Consider the following 16,046-nt stretch of genomic DNA (forward strand, 5'->3'; position numbering starts at 1 on the left):
TAAAACTATAAAAAATTGTAAATTTAAATATATGTAAATAATAATTTTTTTTTTTTTTTCTTTTATTTTTTTTTATTTATTTTATTTTTTTATTTATGTTATTCATTTTACACCACCACATTTTATAATTCTAATTCAAATAATTTTAAAATAATATCAATGTCAACATTTGGTTTACCATATTTTAAAAAGATTTCACCCATTGTTTTTATGGCTTTAATTCTCTTTTTTTTAAGTTTCTTTTCAGGAATGTCAAAGAATCTTTGACAAACTTCTTTAATGACAATATTAATTTCTAATCTTCCAGTTAGCCAAATACCATTCAATATCATCTTTCTAATAATTTCACTTGAGAAAAAGTCATTTGTATATAAATCATTCAAAATTGTTTTTAATTTTACAAGTGTTTCAAATTCCTTTCTTAAATATTTATTTGAATTTATAAATTTTTCAAATATACCCGAGAATGTTTGTTTTTTAGCTTCTCTGACATACAAATAACCCAAAAGAGATAACAAATCTGATTCATTTGGAAGTGTACTCATTTTTTTAGCTTCTTCTGTAATTATTGTTTTAAAATTGTTTTTTTCACCAATTATATAAAGTTCAACTCTTTCTTCTAATAATTGAATTAAATTTAAAATTCTTGTCATTCCTTCATTATTATTAATGTTGTTATTATTATTGTTATTATTATTATTTTCATTATTATTATTACCATCATCATTATTATTATTATTATTATTATTATTATTATTATTATTATTATTATTATTATTATTATTATTATTATTATTATTATTATTATTATTATTATTATTATTATTATTATTATTATTATTATTATTATTATTATTATTTTTATTATTTTTATTATTATTATTTAAATTAATATTATAAATCCATTGTTTATTTGATTTTGGATCTGGGAGATCACTATAAAAAATCATATCACCAACAAAACTTTGGAATTGTTTACCACCAAATATCTTTCTAAACTTAATAATAAATTCATCAACATTTAAATTTGTTGATTCTAATAATTCATCATACCTTTATTTTATTTTATTTTTTTTTTTTTTTTTTTTTTTTTTTTTTTTTTTTTTTTAAATTAATTAATTTTTGTTTTTAAAAATTACAATTGTAATTTTTTAAATATTTTATAAATTTAAATAATATTAATAAAATGAATAATTACTCTTTTCTAGTTTGCTCATCAGATAATACTACATATGCTTCAGAAATGATTTTAAATATGTCTGCAGCGTCTTTTTTTAAGACAATCAAAAAGATGTTGCATCCGATTCTAAAGAAACACCACCAACTCCGCCACCAATTGGTGACGTAGAAGAGGAAGAAGAAAAAGAAGAAAAAGTTGTTAGTCAAGTTAAAGAAGAAATCAATGAAACTAAATTTGAATCATCGTCATCGTTTGATGAACCAACAACAATAACAAGAACAAATAAAAATATTAAACAAAAGAGTATTTCCTTTTTTTTTTTTATTTGTAATGAATTTATAGTGTTGAAGAATTATTATTATCATTTGGAATAGTGATTTCCTATCGAAAATATTCTCCAAAGTAATTGATTTCCATTTGGACATTTCATCTTGATCAATTTCCATTTCGTCTTCTTTGAGTTTGATTATAGTTACTTCAATTTGTTTTGACGATTCATAAAGATTGATGAATTGTCTTTTTAAAATCATTTCTATCCTTTTCATCAATCTCTATAAACAATACTTTTAAAATAGTATATTAAATTATAAATACAATAATCTACCGCTAACTTCTTTTAATTGTTTAGATTTTCTTTGTAATAGCATCCTAATAATATTTTAATTATTAAAAAAAAAAAAAAAAAATTGGTTAGTTTATATTTTTTAAATTTTTTAAAAAAAAAATTTACTTACAATGAGTCATTGACACGAGATTTTCATAACACCCACTACCTGCATCACCCATTGATCTATATGGATTTGGATCAAATTGTTTTCTTTGAGAAGGTGGATTGCTAGTGGTCCACAATAATGACCAGCATCGTGACAAGGTGGATGAATGGCATAAAAGCACGAGTATACCCAGAATCAACGGCGGCACAAACGCTTGTTCTTAATGCTTCTACAACTCTCACTCTTAATGCTTGAGATTTATATGGTGGAATTAAGCATAGTCTTACTATTTAATGGTCTATCTGCTTTAGACAACGTACACCACCAGCTGGTGATCAGTGAGCTTGTATGAGCAGACCATAGAGCAAACATCTAGTGGACACTGACCCATTATTGGCAAACAGTTGTCTGACACCAGCATCTTTTAATTCAAGACAAACATTCTTTTTTTAAATTATTAAAAAAAAAAAAAATTAAAAAAAAAAAAAAAAAAAAAAAAAAAAAAGTAATTAATTAAATTTTCTAAAAATACATTTTATACAGTTTTATTTACCTTTAATATTTATTAAATTGAATTTATTAATTTTTAATAAATAAATAGCTTTTATTTTGTTAATTATTATTTTTTTTTAGTTATTTTATATTATTTTCTTTTTTGGTTGGACATATCTTCTTCTGAAATTGATGTCATCCATTCAATAAAATTACTTTGTGTGTTATTTAATAAATCTTTATCTCCATTTATCAATGATTAAAATGGTGTTGGTGGTGATGGTCTAGTTACTGTTGAGGTTGAAAGTAAAAATAATACAAAAAATAAAAATAAAAAGTGGGTTTAAAAAAAAAAAAAAATAAAAAAAAAATGAAAAAATGAAAAAAAAAAAAAAAAATTAAAAAAAATAATAATTTGATCTTGAAAATAAAAAAAAGATGGATCTATTAAATCAAAAAAAGATCCAAAAAAGTTAAAATTGGGTAAAATTTTCCAGGACAAAAACAAAAATGGTAAAAAAAAAAATTTAATAACAAATAGATTTCTTTTTATTGATTCAAATTTCGGAAAAATGACTAGATGCCCTACAAAATATAATTAAATAATATATTTAAAAAAAAAAAATAAAAAAATAAAAAAAAAGGTAAAAAATGAATCGAATTTTTTTTTTTTAAAAAATTTTTTTTTTTTTTTAAATTTCATCTTTTAATATTCTCCAATTAAAATTCACACACACAAAATATTACAATGGGAAAAAGAAAACCAATACCATCAATCAACATTGGTAATAACCTAAATAAAAAACTTAAATTTTCAAAACAAGATTCAGATCAACAACAACAACAACAACAAGAACAACAACCACAACAACCACAACAACCAATTATAAAATATAAATCCAAAAGAGAAAAAGAAATCCACGAAAAGATTGATAAAATTAAATCTGAAAGAAAGTTTATTTATAAAAATGTAATTATTATTTTTATTATTATTATTTATTATTTATTATTTATTATATTAATTTATTAATTTATTTTATTTTATTTTATTTTATTTTATTTTTTTTTTTTTTTTTTTTTTTTTTTTTTTTTTTTTTTTTTTTTTTTTTTTTTTTTTTTTTTTAATTGAATATTTTAAATATAGGCAGAGAGACATGTTAAATTAAGTTTGGAATATGCTGGGTTGGCATTGAGTTTACCAGCGGTCTTGAAAGACTTACACAGAGCATTGGAAAAATTTGATGCACTTGAGTCCAGTTTGATAGCTGAGCTAGAGTCTTTAAAAATACCAGTAAAAAATGCCAGTACCATACCAGTTTTGCATCCTCCAATTAACCATGTTAATACAAGTATTGCTACAACTGCTGCTGCCAGTATCAACAACAACAACAACAATGATAACACCATTACCACAACCACCACCACCACTACTATCAGCAATGACAATCTTGCTTCAACTACAAATTCTTTACCAGTTAACTCTGTACCAAGAACCACTGCCACTTTATCAGATGTTAACAGCCTTATTACTGCAACTCTTGGACCCACTACTGCTCCTACTATTGGTTCTTCTGCAACCACTGGTGATACTACTGCAATTGATGGTACAAACACCAATGTCACCACTGATACTACCACCATAGAAACAACCATGAAGAAAAAAGGCAGACCACCACTTTTTAAAGAAATTCCAGAAAATTGTTATGTCTGTGGAGTAACCGAAACTCCATATTGGAGAAGAGGTACAGACGAAGGTGTAATGGTTGACCTCTGTAATGCATGTGGATTGCGTTACATGAAATTAGAAAAGAAAGAGAGACTTTTAAAACAAAAAAATAGTACCAGTAATGTTTTGAACTAACCTCTTTCTAAATCTTTTTTTTCGTTAGTAATTTATATCAACTTTTTAATCAAATTCATTTTTATACATATTTTTATTAATTTCTTAAAAAAAAAAACAATTATTGTAATATCAAAAAAAAAAAAAAAAAAAAAAAAAAAAAAAAAAAAAAAAAAAAAAAAAAAAAACATTTTTAATCTTTAGCATACAAACAATATTTTAAATATTAAAAAATACTACAATTTTATATATATAAAAAAATCCTTTTTAAATAATTTATTTTTGTAGTATAAAAAAAAAAATAAAAAAAAAATAAATAAAGAAAATAAATTATTTATTTGTTTGTTATATCTTTTTTTTTTTTTTCTTTTTTTTTTTTTTTTTGAACACAAATAATCTTTATTTTTTAATAATAAAAATAATAATTTTAAATTTAAATTTAAATTTTCACTAAATTGTTTCTTAAAATAGGAATACAATTGATATTCAAAGTTAACTGCATATGTTGTAGTGAAAAAAAAAAAAAAATTTCCCCACATCAACAATCGGGAATTTTCACAGTAAAATACAATGTATTAAAAAAATGTCAAGCAAATAATAAAAAAAAAAAAAAAAAAAAAAAAAATTAAATAGAAAAATAAGTTTAATGTAAAGTGAATGTAAATTTTTAGTGGATTTTATCACTACGTAGCTTGACATTTTTTTTTTTTTAAATTTATTTACTTATTTATTTATTTACTTATTTATTTATTTTTTTATTTATTTTATTTATTTTAATTTATTTTTTTTTTTTTTTTTTTAATAACTCTTAAATCAAATAACCTTCAAATCGAAAAAAAATTTTAGTTGGTTATCATAGTTTAGTAAAAAAAAAAAAAAAAAAAAAAAAATTTATATCAAAGTTTATAATTTAAAAAATACAATAATGTATATAGATAATAAAAAATATACATTCCATACACACCAAATGTGTTGTGTCGTTTCATTTTTGAAAGAAAAAAATGAAAATTCCCACTATTACCACCAAACACATTGGCATTCATTTTTTTTTTATGTCAATAAATTAAATGAATACAAAAAAAACTCACACTCACCACCACACCCACTTCTATATATCAAATTTGTATTGCATTTTTATTTTGTGTCTTTTCATAATAATAACAAAACACACCAAATGTGTTGTGTCTTTTCATTTTTTAAAACAAAAAATACTATAATTGTATTTATTCTCTAGTGTCGTTTCATTTTTGAAAGAAAAAAAGAAAACTCTCAATATTACCCCAAACAAATTGGCATACATTTTATGTCAATAAATTATATGAATACAAATTAAAAAAACTCACACCATCTATACATCTTATTTGTATGACATTTTTATGTTGTGTCTTTTCATTTTCCAAACAAAATTCTACAACTGATTTCATTCTCTTGTATCGTTTCATTTTTTAAAAAAAATAATACATTCACAATAAATAAATAAAATGTAAAAAAAAAAAAAAAAAAAAAAAAAAAAAAGTGATCACGTTCATGTTTATTTTTGAGTGTTCTATTTATCTATACTAAATTCATGTTAAAAATAAATAAAATTAAATCGTTAAAAAATAAGAAAATTTGAATTTAATTATTCATTTTTTGTAATTGTTTTTTATATTATTTTTTCTTGCAAGGTGGAATTCCTTAAAATTGGTAAATTCTTAAAAAATGTCAAATGTAAGTATTAAGTATTTTTACTGTGAAAATTCCCAAAGTTTGTGGGGAAATTTTTTTTTTCCACTCTCTGTATTGTTGAGTATTTTAAAAAAAAAAAAAAAAAAAAATTAAATAAATAAAAAAAAAATAAAAATAGATTGAGAAAGGGGTTTCTGTGCAACATTATAAAAAAAAAAAAAAATTAAATCAATTTTAAATTGAAATTTCATACAAACAAATAATATAATTGTAAAGAAAAAAATTATTTAATAACATTGATTTAATTACCGCTTCTATTAACAAAAGAAAATTATTTTTTATTTTTGTTTTAATTTATTTTTATTTTTTTTATTTTTTTTTATTTTAATTTATTTTCTAAATAGATAATATATATATTATAAAATTAAAAATTGATTTAATTTTATAAACAAAAAATTATTTGTTTAATTTTTTTTTTTTTTTTTTTTTTTTTTTTATATTTCTTTTCCCCTTTTTTATATTAACCTTTACAATAAAATTATAATTGTTTTTGAAAATTAAAATTCATTTTAACTTGGATTTAAAAATTCTTGATCAATTAAATTTGTCATTTGGTTGGGTTTCAAATTTAAGATATCAAAATGAATATTAACATTTAAATTTTTATCACATGGAATGAAATTTGTTCTATCGTGAATATTTTCAAAATATGGACTTTCCAAAATTTCATTGACTGAATATCTATCTCTTGGATCCCAACATAGCATATTTTTTAAAAGGTCAATTTGAATTTGATTACAGCCTATAAATGTATTATTAAATGTTGGTTGAAAACTATTTTTTCTATTATATTCCATTAGGAAAAACAATAATTCTCCTTTTACAACATAAGCTCCTTCTGAAGCTTTTGGTGCACCTATTAATTTATAAATTGATTTCAAATGTTCTTTACCTAAAATTATTTTAAAAAAAAAAGTAAAAAGAAAATAAAAAAAATTAGAAATTTAAATAAATTAATTTATAATTTAAAATAATTAAATAAATAATAAAATAAAATACAAACTGTTGAAAGATCTAAATAATCTTTTACCTAACAATAGTTCTGCAAATAAAACACCAGCACCCCAAACATCAGTAGCTTCAGTATATAAAGAATCACCCCAAATTGTTTCAGGAGCACGATAAGAGTAAGTATTAGTAATATACTCCTTATTGAATAAAAAGGTAGGATCAGTATCTAATAGAAAGCAATTATTAAATTCTGTGAATTTAATATTAAAATTTTCATCAACGAAAATTGAGTTTTCTGGATCTAAATCTCTATGGATAACTCCGGCAGAATGCATAAACTTTAAACCCATTAAAATTTCATAGAACAATTGGCAAATATCATCTTGATCAAGCATGTTATTAGATATTAAATTCAATAATGAATATTGTGGTTGAATTGATTCAAAATAAAAATCTTCATCATCTTTTTGTTGAATCAATGTTGAATGTTGTTGTGGATTATCATTTGAACTTATAATTGAATTTAGAATAGATGTCAATGGAGGTTGATATGAATCTGAACATTTTCTTTTAAAAATACTTTGATAGGTTGAAATATGTTTACCACCTTGGAAAAGATTTTGAAAAATTAAATTTCTAATAATTCTATGGCCATTTAATTCATTATCAAACATTCTTTTTGATAGTTTTTTTAAAATTACTCTTTTTTGAGTTTCAAAATTAAAAGCAATAAACATGATACCATTGGTGCCACAGTCTACAATTGTATTTGGATCAATTAGCATCTTTCTTGGAACAGAGATTGAACGACCATCGGTATAATAAGTTATTGTATCATTTTGATTGGATGGTGTTATTAATGTAGGTGGTGGTAACATTTGACCTTGGCCATTGCATTTTTTATAATTTTTACCAATATCAATAGTATCACTATTATTTTCAAAATCAAAAATATTATTGTCTGAATTATCGTGATTTAGAATATAATAAATATCCATTTTTATTATAATTTGAAAAATATTATATTTAAAATTATTAAAAGTAATAGAATAATAATACAAATAATTAAATTATTAATAATAAAAAAAATATAAAAAATAAAAAATTAATTGTAATTGTTTTTATTTATTGTAGGATGTGCAATAAAAAAAAAAAAAATAAAAAAAATTAAAATTAAATTAAATTAAATTAAATTAAATTAAATTAAATTAAATTAAATTAAATAAATACAATTTAATTGTAATTAAATAATTATAAATAATATGTGAGACAGCTACAAAAAAAATTAAAAAGAAAGTGGTTAATCAACAAAGTAACCACAATCACACTCACCACCACCACTCAAAAATTACATAGCGATGTTTTTTTTTTTTTTTTTTTGGTGCATATTTTTTGAATTTTGCTTTTGGGAATGCAAATTTCAACCAAAAAAAAAAAAAAAAAAAAAAAAAAAAAAAAAAAAAAAAAAAAAAAATAAATAGTGCGATATATTATTACTTGGTTTATTGCACTAAATTTTATTATGACAACACTATGACCACAAAAGTTTGTATAACTTAATTTTTTAATTTTCCATTGTTTTTTTTTTTTTTTTTAAAATTGATGTTTTTATCCTATCAGAGAAAAAATATTTTTTTAATATAAATTAGTATATAAAAATTGAACATTCAAAAATACACAATATGATAAAGAAAATAATTTATCCGTTCTTTTTTTTGAATTTTTTTTTTTTTTTTTGATCTAGATTTACAAATAAAAAATTATCATTAAAAAACAAAATATGCCAATGTGTTTGGTGGTAATAATGAGATTTTTCTTTTTTTTTCTTTCAAAAATGAACCGACACGATAGAATGAATTCAATTTTAGTATTTTTTTCCTTCAAAATTGAAAAGACACAACACATTTGGTGTGTTTTTTATTTTTTTTATAATTTTTTTTTTTATTAAATTAAGAGAGTTGTTAAATAATAATTATAATAATAAAAATAATTTTCAAAACAATTAAAATAAAGAATATATTACATCATCCAACAGAAAATACATTTTATACAATTTAATTTACCTTTAATATTTATTAAATTGAATTTATAAATTTTAAATAAATAAATAACTTTTATTTTTGTTAATTATTTTTTTTTTTTTTATAAAAGGTTGTTATTAAAAAATTTTTTGTTTGGTTTTTTTTTTTTTTTTTAAATTTAAAAAAAGAATGTTAACTTATAGATCACTTTGCTAATGCCAGATAGTAATGAAATTAAACCATAGAAACTATTAAAATATTTTAGTGGTGAATTTTTTTATATTGCCTTGAATCAAGAGATTCTTGCTGCCTATGGCTGTTTGCCTATTTTTTCGTGTGCGACCATTTGGTAAACTTGACATTTTAGGCTGCACCATGGTGATCGGCGACCACCACATACAAAGACTTAATTGAAAAAAAAAATTAAAATTTTATTTTTTAAATTAGGCTCGTGACCAAATAAAAAACGCTTCAAACATACAACGAAATAAAATAAAATAAAATAAAATAAATAAAAAAATTATTTGTAATAATATTTTAAAAAATAAATATTAATTTTAAAATTAATCAATTATTCTTAAACTATTATTTTATATAAATAAATCATTATTACCTTATTTAATTAAATAATATAAACAATTATTTTATTATTTTAATTTTCTATTAAATAAATTTGTTTTTTTATTTTTGTTTTATTTTTTCTTCATCTACAAGAATCATATTCTATATGTTAATGATTATTGACTGTATTGTTGCGCATATGGTGATTTTTTTTATCTTTTTTTTTTTTTCTTTTTAAATAATAATTTAATACAACTTTGTATTCACCTAAAAAAGATTTTGAACAAGTCTATCACTGGATTTCTAGTTTCTCTGTAATACCAATAATAACAAGACGAATAGTTACACTAGCATCGTAGCAAAACCTTTGATTACCATAGAATCAGAGATTAAAAATGGGTCAATATTCTCTTGTACTTGACCTTTCTTAATTGGGTCATATTCAGCAGTGATTGATGATTCATCATAAGTCATGTTGATAATCAGCGTTAGCATGTAAAGCAACTTCAATTGATCTAATAGAATAAAGCATTTCTAGTGGTACAACATTCTTTGCTAATTAAACCATCACAAGCGGTTTCATGATTTTCAAATACCACAGCGATAGATCTTTTCAATGATACATTTCGACAGAATTGGTTATCATATTTCAAGAGGGCACACTCTTCCAAAGGTTTCAATACTTTTCAAACACCGATTGTGATGATTATAATTTTCTCTTTATTAAATTGGATAACTCTTCAATCATCATTCTCCAATTTTTGAAAATAAAAAAACAAAATTAGTAAAAATAATTAATTTATTTGTTCATTCATTTATTTTATTTATTTATTAATTTAATTTTTTTTTTTTTTTTTATTTTTATTTTTTTTTAAAAAAAAAAAAACAACCTACATTCATATGATATGGTGAACTTTTTACTTGTTTTACTATTTTGGTTGACCATATCCCCTGAATTATTTTGATTGGACTAAAAAAAAAAAATAAAAAAAAAAAATAAAAAATTGTGAATGATAAATATTAAATATATTATTTTTTTTTTTTTTTTTTTTTAAATAAATAATAATTTAATACAATGTGGTAACAATTGTGAATAAAAAAATAATAATTAATTCATTTTATGGTCAAACATCAAAAAATAAAAAATAAAAAAAGATCTGGCCAATTTTTTTTTTTTTTAACGTTGCGATAACTTTTTTTTTTTTTGATTTTTTTTTTTTTTTTTTTTTTTGATTTTTTTTTTTTTGATTTTTTTTTTTGCTTTTTATAAACTTTTTTTTTTTTCTCAACGTTTTCTGTATAAATTTTTTAAAAAATTGTTGGTGCAGTTAATTAATAAATAAAAAAATATAAAAAAAAAAAATTTTAGATTATTAATTGTTTTCTTTTTTTATTTTTATTTATTTTTTTTTTTAAAAAGCTCATTATTTTCTTTAAAAGGATTATAATGAGAATTGGATGGGTGGGAGGGGGTTATATTACCTATTTTTTAAGAAGATTTACTTTGTTATACCTTTTCTTTCAATGGTAACTATTGATAAAAAAATAAAATTATAATAATAAAATTAAAATTCAAATATTAATTTTTTTTTTTTTTTTAATTTTAAAGATTAGTTTATGGTAGAGAAAACTTCCTAAAGAGCAACAAAGGTTCTGATTGGATAAACTTCAATTTACGGCAATGGTACTTTAAAGTTTCCAAAAAGATTGTCCCAAAAGGTACGGCAATGGTGCTATTGGAACAAAAATATAACCAGCAACAATAAAAAAAAAATAAAAAATAAAAAAAAAAATAAAAAAAACTATTTCTTCTTGTGTTTGTTTTATTTATTCCTTTATTACTATACATTTTTTTTATATACCTCTTTGTTTTATTATCTTTTTTATCATTAAATTAGTGATATAAATCAAATAATAGTTTTATTTTTTTTTTTTTTTTGTTTTTTTTTTTATTATTTTTTTTTTTTTTTTATTACTATACACACCAAATGTGTTGTGTCTTTTCATTTTTCAAACCAACAAATACTGCATTTGCAATAATCTTTTTAATTATGTTGTGTTTATTTTTTTACATTACCAAAAATTACTATTTCACCCAAACAGTGGTTGGTAGTGTTGTTATTTTTTTTACTTATATTTTTTTATTTTTTTATTTTTTTAATTTTTTTTTTTATGTGAGAATTAAATTAAAATACAAAAAAAAAATAAGAATAAAACCATTTTTTGTATATTTTTTCTATTTTCCCACGAAATCACAGAATTGTTGACCCCCAATGAGTGGTTTTTGTTTTTATAATTTTTTATTTTTTTTTATTTTTTTCAATTCATACACACAAAATAAAATCATAAATAAAAAAAAAAAAAAAAAAAAAAAAAAAAATCATCAACCACTCTTAAAAACAAAATAAATATTTTTAAATTAAAATAAAAATAACAAAAATCTATTTTAAGAAAAAAAAAAAAAAAAAAAAAAATAAAAAATTATAAAAAAATTCTCGGCATCTCTGAAAAAATTATTCCCAAATTTTTTGGAAAAAAAAAAAAAGAAAATAAAAAAATTTAATTTGATCATCCAAAACATAAAAAAAATTAAAACAAATTAAAAAAAAAATATACATTAATTTTTTTTTTTCTTTTCAATTATTTTATTTTTATTTTCACACAACCAATTAATTTATATTCATATATTAAATAATAATAAAAAAAAAAAAAAAAAAAAAATTATATAAATTTTTGAAATGGTAAAAAATAGTGAACATCTACCATGGTATTTAGGCAGTGACTCTGCAACCGCTGCTTCCACAGCAACTGATGCCACCTCTGCAGATGGTGCCGCCTCTGAAACTGATGCCGCCTCTGCAACTGATACCACCTCTGCAACTGATCCCACCTCTGCAACTGATCCCATTGCCACTACCAATACCACCGGCATTACATCCAGTGGTCCTACTACCAACGGTAGAAGAGGTAGACCATATATATCAACACCACCAAATCGTTGCTATGATTGTGGAAGAACCAGATCTCCATATTGGAGAAAAGGAACCTACAACGGCCAAGTTGTACATCTTTGCAACGCTTGTGGTTTAAATCATATCAAAATCGCAAAAAAATCATCAGCAATATTTTTGTAATTTAAAATCAAAACAATTTTATTTAATTTTACTTTTCAAAAAAAAAAAAAAAATAATAATAATAATTTGTATTAACAAATAAATAAATAAATAAAAATATAGCAATAAAGATTAAAAATTAAAAACACATAAATTATTTATTTTTTAATATTTCTTTTTTTTATTTATTTATTTTTAATAATTTAAAAATTAATTTTGGATATAATCCACACTTGATCCTGTTGATGTTGCAGTTTTTGCTAAAATGTTTGTCAATTGTTTTTTTATTTTTTATTTTGTAAATGAGTTATAAAAGCATTTAGAGGTAAATCAATTGTTTTTTTATTTTTTATTTTGTTTTTTTTAAGTTTTATAAATTTCTATGGGGAGTCGCACAGAAAATAAAATAATAAAAGAAAAATAAAAAAATAAAAAAAAACAAACCCACAAAATTACTTTTCACCACCTTTAATGCTGAAATTTTTACGTCAGACCCCTTATAAATTTCTTTATTTCTTTATTTATTTTATTTTTTTTAAATATTCATATTAAAAATAAATAAAATTAAATCGTTAAAAAATTAAAATAAAAAATTTTGATAAATAATTATTTATCATTCATTTTTTGTAATTGTTTTTTTATTTTGAAGACAACAAAATGGAAGATTTTTTAAAAAAAAAAAAAAAAAAACCAAAAAAAATTGATTTATTTGGAATATTTTTTTATTTTATTTATGTTTTTTTTATGGAATGTGGGTTTTTTTATTATCTGTATTTTTTTTCTCTCAAAAAAGAAACGACACTACACATTTGTTGTATGAATTTATAAAACCTTAAAATTAAATATAAAAAAAAAAATAAAAATAAAAAAAATAAAAATAAAAATTCCCTTTCTAAAGAGTGAAACATTATGTGTCTTTTTTTGTTATTCATCAAATTTTATTTATTTTTTTTTCTATTTTTTTATAATTATTGTATTTTTTTTTTTTTTTTTTTTTTTTTTTTTTTTTTTTTTTTTTTTTTTTTTTTTTTTTTTTTTTTTTTTTTTTTTTAAAAAAAAAAATAAATAAATAATACAGAAATTAAGTAAATAAAATTCGGATGGAACCTACATAAATTTATTATTGTCCTTGATTTGGTTGGTTTGGTTGGTTTGCTGCTGCTGCTGCTGCTGCATCATCCTCAGCGAATAACTGGGCGATGAGATTCATGTCAACTAAATCGTGAGTATTAACTGGTGTTAAAACTGCATAGTTAATATCAATATGGGGATATTGTTTTTGTGTATATAATATGGCCTCGTCAACTTCAGCTCTGATATCCCAACCTGCTTGATCAGATCTTGCGAAAAAAATAGCAGCGGTGTCACCCATTTTTGGGTACCATATTGGGTTTCTATTGAGTCTTGCTTTAAATCTTTTTCTGGCATTTGTTATGTAATTAGGTGAGGCGTAATCATAATTGGCACCGTTATTGGTAGCAGCCAAGGCAAGTACAGTTTGTGGTATTTGATCTAAATCTCTAATTTTTATTGCTTTTGTGACAATTACTTTTGAACAATACACACCATTGTCATTATATAAACTTGGGTTGATTGACGACATTCTTGAAAAAATAAAAAAATTAAAAAAAAAAAATTTTTTTTGAAATGATTTTTATCTAAAATATTTCGAGATTTTATAAAAAAAATTAAACTTTTTTTGATTTTGCAGCGTCACCACTACTATGTAAAATATTTACAATGCATTTACAATGCAATTACATTGTGATTTGTCTTTAAGTAAATTAACGTATCCCATATTAATTTTATCTATAATCAGAGAGATATAAAACTAATTTTTTTTTTTTTTTATATCTAAAAACTAGGAAAAAATATTAAAAAATAAAAATAAAAAAATCTTTTTAATTAAAAATATTTATTCGGTCATTCATTTTTCTTTTTTTTTTTTAAAAAAAAAACAATAAATAAATAAAGGAAAAAAAGAAATTTATGAAACTTAAAAAAAAAAAGTAAAAAAGTTTTTTTTGGAATTTATTTTTTTTTTTTTTTTATATTTATAATTCAACAATAAACAAAATCAACAACATAATGTCTAAATGATCAAATAATTCTCTGGGTGAAGATATGGTCAACCAAAATATAAAACAAGTAAAAAAAGTTCAATATAGATGTAAGTTGTTTTTTTTTTTTTTTTTAAAAAAAAAAAAAAGAAAAAATAAAAACAAATAAAAAATAAATAAAAATAAAAAATAAATAAAATAAAAAAAAAAAAAATAAATAAATAAAATAAATAAATAAATAAATAAATAAATAAATTAAAAAATTAATGTATGAATTAGTAAATAAATAAATTAATATTTTTACTAATTTTTTTTTATTTATTTTCAAATTAGAGAATGATCATTGAAGAGTTATCCAATTTAATAAAGAGAAATTTATTATGGTCACAATCGGTGTTTGAAATGTATTGAAACCATAGAAAGGGTGTACCCGCTTGAAATATGACAACTAATACTCGAAATGTACCATTGAAAAGAGCTATCGCTATTGTATTTGAAAATCGTGAAACCACTGGCGATGATTTAATTGGCAAAGAATGTGTACCACTAGAAATGGTTTAATCTATTCGATCAATAGAAATTGCTTTACATGTTCTCGCTGATTATAAACATGACCTATGATGAATAATCGATCACTGCTGAATGTGACCCAATTAAGAAAAGTCAAGCATAAGAGAATATGACCCATTCTTAATCTCTGGTTCTATGGTAATCAAAGGTTTTGGTACTATGTTAGTCACAGCCGTTGGTGAAATTATAATAATTTCATTCAATAGTAAACAAGTTAGCCAAAATCAACAAAAATGTTAAATTATGTTACACTTTGAATTATACAAATTCATTATTAGTTTTAGCAAGTGAAAACTCCATTCGAGACAAAACAAGATAATATTGGTGTTGTTATTATTGGTATTACAGAGAAACTAGAAATCCAGCGATAGACTTGTTCAAAATCTTTTTTAAGCCAATACAACGCTCAATTAAATTATTATTTTTTAAAATCACATATTCACAACTATACAGTCAATAATCAAATGGTCGTACACCACCAGCTGGTGGTCAGTGACCTAATATGAGAAGACCGCAGTCTACAAATATCTAGCGAACACTGACCCATTATTGTCAAACGGCCGTCGGACACCAGCCTTTTAATTCATTACCACCTGGCATTGGCAAAAGTGATCTATAAGTTAAAAATTTTTAACTTATAGATCTATAAGTTAAAAATTTTTTTTAAATTGTTTAAAAAAAAAATAAAAAAAAAAATTAATTAAATTTTCTAAAATACATTTTATACAGTTTTATTTACTGTTGTAGGGAATTTTTTTTGAAATTTCGCTTTCTAAACGGCAGTGAATTTTTACACTAAAATACACTGTTTATACCT

General features: G+C 21.2%; 9 protein-coding genes across 9 annotated transcripts; 4 read left to right on the forward strand and 5 right to left on the reverse strand.

Annotated features, from left to right (window-relative positions):
- Positions 1-122: 122 nt before the first annotated feature.
- Positions 123-2,284, reverse strand: DDB_G0280741 (hypothetical protein; the record flags this gene model as incomplete). The annotated part of the gene is made up of 4 exons (XM_636001.1): positions 123-1,053; positions 1,775-1,828; positions 2,083-2,179; positions 2,281-2,284. The coding sequence occupies 4 exons, from the start codon at positions 2,282-2,284 to the stop codon at positions 123-125; spliced, it is 1,086 nt and encodes a 361-aa protein (XP_641093.1).
- An 849-nt stretch (positions 2,285-3,133) lies between these two features.
- gtaT (GATA zinc finger domain-containing protein 20) lies at positions 3,134-4,246 on the forward strand (the record flags this gene model as incomplete). Its single annotated transcript, XM_636002.1, has 2 exons — positions 3,134-3,355; positions 3,530-4,246. 2 exons carry the CDS (start codon positions 3,134-3,136, stop codon positions 4,244-4,246), a joined length of 939 nt encoding a protein of 312 aa, XP_641094.1.
- A 1,280-nt stretch (positions 4,247-5,526) lies between these two features.
- On the reverse strand, positions 5,527-5,667 carry DDB_G0280641 (hypothetical protein; the record flags this gene model as incomplete). The annotated part of the gene is made up of 1 exon (XM_636003.1): positions 5,527-5,667. One exon carries the CDS (start codon positions 5,665-5,667, stop codon positions 5,527-5,529), a length of 141 nt encoding a protein of 46 aa, XP_641095.1.
- A 795-nt stretch (positions 5,668-6,462) lies between these two features.
- On the reverse strand, positions 6,463-7,902 carry DDB_G0280643 (protein kinase, CMGC group; the record flags this gene model as incomplete). Its single annotated transcript, XM_636004.1, has 2 exons — positions 6,463-6,845; positions 6,957-7,902. The coding sequence occupies 2 exons, from the start codon at positions 7,900-7,902 to the stop codon at positions 6,463-6,465; spliced, it is 1,329 nt and encodes a 442-aa protein (XP_641096.1).
- Positions 7,903-8,684: 782 nt separating this feature from the next.
- DDB_G0280645 (hypothetical protein) lies at positions 8,685-9,128 on the forward strand (the record flags this gene model as incomplete). The annotated part of the gene is made up of 4 exons (XM_636005.1): positions 8,685-8,816; positions 8,859-8,861; positions 9,056-9,076; positions 9,114-9,128. 4 exons carry the CDS (start codon positions 8,685-8,687, stop codon positions 9,126-9,128), a joined length of 171 nt encoding a protein of 56 aa, XP_641097.1.
- A 700-nt stretch (positions 9,129-9,828) lies between these two features.
- DDB_G0280647 (hypothetical protein) lies at positions 9,829-9,960 on the reverse strand (the record flags this gene model as incomplete). The annotated part of the gene is made up of 1 exon (XM_636006.1): positions 9,829-9,960. The coding sequence occupies one exon, from the start codon at positions 9,958-9,960 to the stop codon at positions 9,829-9,831; it is 132 nt and encodes a 43-aa protein (XP_641098.1).
- Positions 9,961-12,224: 2,264 nt separating this feature from the next.
- On the forward strand, positions 12,225-12,620 carry comH (GATA zinc finger domain-containing protein 2; the record flags this gene model as incomplete). Its single annotated transcript, XM_636007.1, has 1 exon — positions 12,225-12,620. The coding sequence occupies one exon, from the start codon at positions 12,225-12,227 to the stop codon at positions 12,618-12,620; it is 396 nt and encodes a 131-aa protein (XP_641099.1).
- A 1,099-nt stretch (positions 12,621-13,719) lies between these two features.
- On the reverse strand, positions 13,720-14,202 carry lmcB (hypothetical protein; the record flags this gene model as incomplete). The annotated part of the gene is made up of 1 exon (XM_636008.1): positions 13,720-14,202. The coding sequence occupies one exon, from the start codon at positions 14,200-14,202 to the stop codon at positions 13,720-13,722; it is 483 nt and encodes a 160-aa protein (XP_641100.1).
- An 898-nt stretch (positions 14,203-15,100) lies between these two features.
- On the forward strand, positions 15,101-15,469 carry DDB_G0280649 (hypothetical protein; the record flags this gene model as incomplete). Its single annotated transcript, XM_636009.1, has 2 exons — positions 15,101-15,214; positions 15,323-15,469. The coding sequence occupies 2 exons, from the start codon at positions 15,101-15,103 to the stop codon at positions 15,467-15,469; spliced, it is 261 nt and encodes an 86-aa protein (XP_641101.1).
- Positions 15,470-16,046: the final 577 nt, after the last annotated feature.

The sequence above is a fragment of the Dictyostelium discoideum genome, assembly GCF_000004695.1.
Source record: "Dictyostelium discoideum AX4 chromosome 3 chromosome, whole genome shotgun sequence".
Lineage (NCBI taxonomy): Eukaryota > Evosea > Eumycetozoa > Dictyosteliales > Dictyosteliaceae > Dictyostelium > Dictyostelium discoideum.